This window comes from Octopus sinensis, linkage group LG22, assembly GCF_006345805.1.
Source record: "Octopus sinensis linkage group LG22, ASM634580v1, whole genome shotgun sequence".
Classification (NCBI taxonomy): domain Eukaryota; kingdom Metazoa; phylum Mollusca; class Cephalopoda; order Octopoda; family Octopodidae; genus Octopus; species Octopus sinensis.
Genome location: NC_043018.1, coordinates 20,339,280 through 20,346,779, shown reverse-complemented (window position 1 = coordinate 20,346,779; position 7,500 = coordinate 20,339,280). Strand labels below are relative to the sequence as shown.

At 37.7% G+C, this 7,500-nt stretch overlaps 1 protein-coding gene across 3 annotated transcripts in view; it reads left to right on the top strand.

The window, feature by feature from the left end:
* Nucleotides 1-7,500, top strand: part of LOC115223142 (ubiquitin thioesterase zranb1-B) — a 173,715-nt gene that overhangs the window by 165,019 nt on the left and 1,196 nt on the right. For all 3 annotated transcript variants that reach the window (XM_029793563.2, XM_029793564.2, XM_036512220.1), the window contains 3 exons: nt 968-1,086; nt 3,443-3,568; nt 5,388-5,617. In XM_029793563.2, the coding sequence (XP_029649423.1) occupies nt 968-1,086; nt 3,443-3,568; nt 5,388-5,617 (475 nt within the window). The remainder of the gene's footprint in view (nt 1-967; nt 1,087-3,442; nt 3,569-5,387; nt 5,618-7,500) is intronic.

The window sequence follows — 7,500 nt, the reverse complement described above, 5'->3', positions numbered from 1 at the left end:
AAGTTTTGAAGAATTTTAATTGAACAAATGACACCAGTTCTTTCTTTTTCATGCCTGGCACTTTTTTATTGGTCTCTTTTACTGAACCACTAAGTTATATTAACATAAATGCAACACCAGTTACCAAATGGTGGTGGGGCCAAACACAGACACAAAGTCACAATACACACACTCACACACACACCACATACGTATATATATATATATATATATATATATATATATGAGTAGTTGAATGAATTATCTTGTTATGGATAATTCGGTTAACCGATACCTGGGTAGCAAATTCACATTCGTCGTTCAACTCCATTCTTTCATACATATATATATATATATATATATATATATATATACTATACAAATTTTAAAAGAACTCCAAAAATTTGTGAACTTACAAGTTTTCCACTTAAACTGAATTTGAAGCAATACCATATTGGTAGGGTACCAATAAATGCTTTATTATTATTATTGTTCTCTTTGATTTTGGGCCTAAATAACCCTCTGCAGGAGCTAGCTTAAAACTCTGCATGGAGTGCAGCTTTTAAGCTAGGCGCAGGCGTAGCTGTGTGGTAAGTAGCTTGCTTACCAACCACATGGTTCCGGGTTCAGTCCCACTGCGTGGCACCTTGGGAAAGATTCTTCTATTGTAGCCTCGGCACCCAACAGCCATTCTCACAGATTTAACCCCTTTTGCATTCAGCCCAGCCACATCCAGCCTAAATTTTCGACCTGTTTTATATTCAAACTAGCCAGATCCAACCTCTCACACCTACCCTACAATGTCATTCTAGAAATAAACACCCACACATCGAAGCCATGAGATAATGCATGATTAATTCCAAACCAATTTGAGTAAATAAGGAATGCATTTGACAGAATAATATTTCAGCCAAAAAAATTCAAATGTTAGTTGAATTTTTTTTTTTTTTTTTTCCTGTGTACAATTTTCCTTTTTGGTCTTTTTCAGGTTCTATCCCCGGTGGAAAGAATATGAATCAATGCAAGCTCAGTCTTTACATTTTTCTTTGGATGAAAGCCAGTGGGCGCATGATTGGGCAGTACTGCTTAGTCTTGCCAGCCAGCCAGGTAAGACGAGCTTCATACAGAAACCTCTCAGTTAATATGTCAGGTGTTTGTCTAACAGACAGGTGACTTTGGTAATCACCTAAAGGGAATATGGCTCTTTTTTTTTTTGGTGATGGTGGGGAATACCAAATGCTATTGAATTTTTTTATTTATTTCTAGACAATATTATTATATATCCTGATAACCCTTAAGCAGGGTTTATTTATATTGCTCCATATGACACCAGGGTACATCTACACCCCACTGACAGATGGCACCCTCAGATATTCTACACTAATGGTTACCTTAATTATCAGCAAAAATACAGCTGGAATACATCTATTGCTGTTATTAGATATCAGTGGAGGATATAGCATTTACTGTAATCTGTTATCATTGCATATGATTATCATCTGTCTTCACATTCTGAGTTCAAATTCCACCGAGGTCAACTTTGCCTTTCATCCTTCTGTGGGGTTGATGAAATAAGTACCAGCTGAATACTGGAGAGGATCAATGCAATTGATTTACCCCCCCCCACCCCCACCCCGCTGAAATTACTGGCCTTGTGTCAAAATTTGAAATCATATGACTATAGGGCAGCAATCTGGCAGACTCATTAGCATGCCAGACAAAATGCTTAGTGACGTTTCATCCGTCTTTATGTTTTGAGTTCAATTTCCGCTGAGGTCGACTTTGCCTTTTATCCTTTTGGGGCCTGATAAATAAGTACCTACTGAACACTGAGGTTAATGCAACTGCTAAATTTCAGGCCTCGTGCCTTTCGTAGAAAGAATTATTATATATGACTAAGAGTATATTATTTACACCTGTTGTTATCTTAATATATAAAACAGAGTTTCTGTCTGTGTGTGTGTGCTTGCATATGTTCCTTATGCATTCAAAAAATGAGTTGCCAATTTTGATGTATGGTGTATCAAAAGATTCAGTAATCTTTCGGCTACCAAATAAAGTATGTTTTGTGCACAACAACTCTTTTTTTACTACAAAAATAACTTTGAAAACAAGGTTGGGTCGCACAATTTTGAGGTCTTTAGATAAGGGAAGCAACTCTGCCTGAACAATCTTTATCAGTACTCAATTTAACAAGAAATATAAACACACACACACACATTAGGTGCAAGAATGACTGTCTGGTTGAGAAATTTGCTTCCCAACCACATGGTTTCATGTTCAGTCCCTCTGCATGGTACCTTGAGCAAGTGTTTTTTTTACTATAGCCCTCGGCCAACCACAGAATTGTGACTGAATTTGGTAGACAAAAACTGCAGTGTTTTTCATCAGAAAATAACCGAAAAACATATTTATAAAGAAGAGTCATTTGATTCATACTCCTTGTGTGCTGATTCTGCCCATAAGAAAGGAACAAATAATACAATGTGGCTGTAGGTCATAAAACCCGGGCAACGCCGGGGTGCATTGCTAGTTTTATATATGAAGCAGGCAGCAAGCTGGCAAAATTGGTAGAGCATCAGATAAAATGCATATCAGCTTTTCTTCTGGTTCTTTACATTTTGAGTTCAAATTACACCAAAGTCAAACTTGCCTTTCATCCTTCCAGGGTCGATAAAATAAATACCAGTTGAGTATTGGGGCTTCATGTAATGCACTAACTCCTTCCTACAAAACTGCTCACCTTGTGCCAAAATTTGAAGCCATTATATATGAGGGACAGCACAAGGGTACATTATTGACACCTGTTATTATATATAAAGGAGTGTATGCTATATGACACCTGTTTTTATATAAAAGGTGATGACGTCATTTGCTTCTCATGTTTATACACCAGGAAAAATACAAATGTTGCATAGTCAAAGGGATCCGGATCCAATGTTGCATAATAAATATTAGCATAACCGAGTTCTCTGATCTCTTGAGCCAGTTTCACTGTAGTATATAGATTCTTGTTTTTTATTTTTTAGCTCAAGAGTATATTCATCATCATCATCATCATCTTGAGGAAGATAAGCAGCAGTAGTTTCCTGTTGCCTTTCGTTGGTTGATTCACAATTTCCTCTGCTTGTCTCTTGCTCTCCTGATCCTACCCTTGAGGTACAAGATCCTGATAACCCTTAAGCAGGGTTTATTTATATTGCTCCATATGACACCAGGGTACATCTACACCCCACTGACATATGTTACGATCACCCTGACATATTTTCAGGCATAGTGTAACTTGGACAACACTGTCTAATGTAAAACAATGGAATGTCATTTGAGAGAGATCTAGCTGCTCTTTCTGGCAGACTGTTCTTGTAGCCTGTTTTATATCATTCTTGTTCTATCAATTCCATTCCATATCTTAAGCTTTATCTAACCCTTTTTTTTTTTTACTTTTTTGCTTTTATCTCTCCAGGTGCTTCTCTTGAGCAAATGCATATATTTGCCCTTGCGCACATACTTCGACGTCCAATTCTTGTATATGGTGTTAAATATGTAAAAAGTTTCCGAGGTGAAACGATAGGTTATGCTAGATTTCAAGGTAAGTCAGTACATTTAAGTACACATGCCAGTGTTTCAACTGTTGTCTCATCAAACAATCTGATTGTATGCAATGATAAATCTCTGATGTATGTAGAACAGAAAGGATTCTTTTTTTTTGCTTTTTGCCATCAAAATGGTCTGTGATTTGTAAGAGTCTGTGTTGTGGTTGAGCCACCACGATCGTAATTCTATAGAATGCTCACTCTTTAAATCTCTCTCTCTTCCTTCCATTTTTGGTTTTTAAGTTCATCTCAGCTTTTGTAACAAAAAAAAGAAGGAAATTATAATATTAATAATAATAATAATAATAATAATTATAATGTTAATATTAATTATGATAATAATAATAATAATAATAATATGAATGAGACGATCATGCATGTTTGTTTAGGTGCAGGAGTGGCTGTGTGGTAAGTATCTTGTTTACCAACCACATGGTTCCGGGTTCAGTCCCACTGCGTGGCACCTTGGGCAAGTGTCTTCTACTATAGCCTCGGGCCGACCAAAGCCTTGTGAGTGGATTTGGTAGACGGAAACTGAAAGAAGCCTGTCGTTTATATATATATATATATATATATATATGCGTGTGTCTGTGTTTGTCCCCCTAGCATGGCTTGACAACCGATGCTGGTGTGTTTATGTCCCCGTTACTTAGCGGTTCGGCAAAAGAGACCGATAGAATAAGTAATGGGCTTACAAAAGAATAAGTCCCGGGGTCGAGTTGCTCGATTAAAGGCGGTGCTCCAGCATGGCCGCAGTCAAATGACTGAAACAAGTAAAAGAGAGTAAAAAAAAGAGAGTATGCTGACAAGCAAGGCTGACTGGGTATTCAACCTGTTATGGTGACAGTACATTTTGGCACAGGTGGCAAACACACTCACATACACACATACAGAAAAAGAGAGAGAGAGAGATACCTTACATATGCATACAATTAAAGCTACTTTGTCACACATATGAACGGAGGCAGAGGGAGAGAGAAAGAGAAAAAGGGACATACATTAGACATACATACAAACATAACTACTTGGGACTGAACCTGGAACCATGTGGTTGGTAAGCGAGCTTCTTACCACGCAGCCACTCCTGTGCCTATGTAAAATTTGTTAATAGCAACTTCAGCCATTTTGATATTAATGGTACCCTTAAATATTTTCTGTGTTGATGGCACCCTCAGATATTCTACACTAATGGTTACCTTAATTATACATTGTGTTACTTGTCCCTCAAATATTTAGTTTGTTAACAATATTCTCTCTCTCTTTTACTCTTTTACTTGTTTCAGTCATTTGACTGCGGCCATGCTGGAGCACTGCCTTTAGTCGAGCAAATCGACCCCGGGACTTATTCTTTTGTAAGCCCAGTACTTATTCTATCGGTCTCTTTTTGCTGAACCGCTAAGTGACGGGGACGTAAACACACCAGCATCGGTTGTCAAGCAATGCTACGGGGACAGACACAGACACACAAACACACACACACACATATATATACATACACATATACGACAGGCTTCTTTCAGTTTCCGTCTACCAAATCCACTCACAAGGCATTGGTCGGCCCGGGGCTATAGCAGAAGACACTTGCCCAAGATGCCACGCAGTGGGACTGAACCCGGAACCATGTGGTTGGTTAGCAAGCTACTTACCACACAGCCACTCCAACTATTTTTTATGTGCTAAAATTTATTTTATATTAAGTCACCGATTTGTTGCCAATAAATTCCAGCAGGTGGCGTGTGTGTGTGTTTGAATATTTCTGACGTCTTTGTTGTATAATATTCACATTTCATTGTCTTTTTTTTTTCATTAAAACAGGAGTTTATTTACCGTTATTGTGGGAGAGAAGCTTTTGTTGGAAAACTCCAATTGCATTAGGGTACACCCGAGGCCATTTCTCTGCATTAGTCCCGATGGAACCAGACACAGACGATATGATAGGAGCTGGAGCTAACATGGATTCCAATGAAGGGGACCAGATGGTGTATCTACCTCTAATCGACAGCGAAGGAAAATTGTTACCTGTTCATTTTCTAAGTCGATCAGAAGTGAGTAATTGCTGTGGTTCTGTTATTGTTTCTGCGTTTCATCTCACCGTTTCATGACTAATTATTTTTTTTATCAAAATGTCATTCCGTTAGGTGTTGATTGACTTATTGTTTGTAACATTCTTGTATTGCTTTATTCTTTTATGTGTCCCAGTTCAAAGGCTGTGGCCATCCTGGGGCTTAGTTAGTTAGTTAGTTAATTATTTGGCTCAAAAAGCAAAAAGCAAGGCCATGTAGGGGGACATGGAGTTATGTACAGGATGGTGTTCATGTAAAGAGTTCAGGCCACTTGTGGTCAAGGGAGACTTTGAACCGAGCGGTCGTCGGCATCTTTACTATCTCATCCGGCAGCTTATTCCACAGATCCACAACCTGGACGGAAAAAAGCCCCTCTCCTTCGATTGAGATGAAATCGTCGCAGATAGAGCTTTTCGGAGTGACCCCGCAGCCGACGTTCTGGAGCAGGAGTGAAGAACAGCTCTTTCGAGAGGTTACATCTTCTGCTTATGATGTTGTGAGCAGGTCGTTTTGTCCTAATATATTTTATTTTCATTTTCAACATTATTACTTGCCAGCTCTGTCTGGCACCTGTGTGGGTGGCACGTAAAAAGCACCCACTACACTCACGGAGTGGTTGGCGTTAGGAAGGGCATCCAGCCGTAGAAACACTGCCAGATCTGACTGGGCCTGATGAAGCCTTCCAGCTTCACAGACCCCAGTTGAACCGTGCAACCCATGCTAGCATGGAGAACGGACGCTAAATGATGATGATGATGATTACTCTCCTTCTTTTCTCCATGGCTTCTGGCAGAATTCCAGCAAATCATCCTTGATTTCTTTCAACATGTTTATTGTTTTGACATTCTGCTGCTCCTCCCCTGTTCCGTATGCCATTTGCAGTAACATGTTTCAAACTAAAAGTGGCTGTTGCGACAGCTGAGCTGTCACAATATAACGTCCATCATGTTGACCACATTTCATAACTGACTGACCAACACGTTGTGAACAGCTTTACCCAACTTTATCTTTCTCTTCACTATTAGACAAACATTGGTCACCATAACATAAATCCTCTTTCTCTCTCTCTCTCTCTCTCTCTGTATATATATATATACACACAACACACACACACATATATACATACACACACATACATATATATATTCACATGTATACATAGACACATACATATTATATATATATATATATATATATATATATACATACATACCTACACACACTCACACACATGCACAGACATATATATACACACACACACACATACACGTAGTTACACGCCAAAGCAGACTGTTGGAGTATCATGCTGTCTTGAGACCCATTGGAAATGTATATATGTATGTATATATATGTATGTGTGTGTGTGTATATTTATATATATATATATATACATACACTTCCTCCATTTCTATGATCCTCACTGCACTTCTTATATCAACTCTCTCTCTCTCTCTCTCTCTCTCTATATATATATATATTATATATATATATTATATATATATATATATATGTAAAACATGACTAGAAGAAAAAGTAAATTTGAGCAAAAAAAAAAATGTAGATGTGGTCTCACACACACACTTATATCTAGTAATGACTGTCTATAAAGATGGGTGGATTTCTACTTTATGCGCAGTATACATATAACCTCTCATAACTGTTCTATTTTTGGGAATTTTCAGAAAATTTTTTTTGAATTTTTGTCCTACACACGGGAATTCATATCACTGAAAAAAAAAATTTTTTTTTAATTGTTTGAAATTTTAGAAAATTTTGTTTTCCAAATCACCATTTAAAATACAGACATTGTGAATTTTTTTACTTAAATCCCAGCAATGGATCATTAAATGTGTTTATGGAGAGAA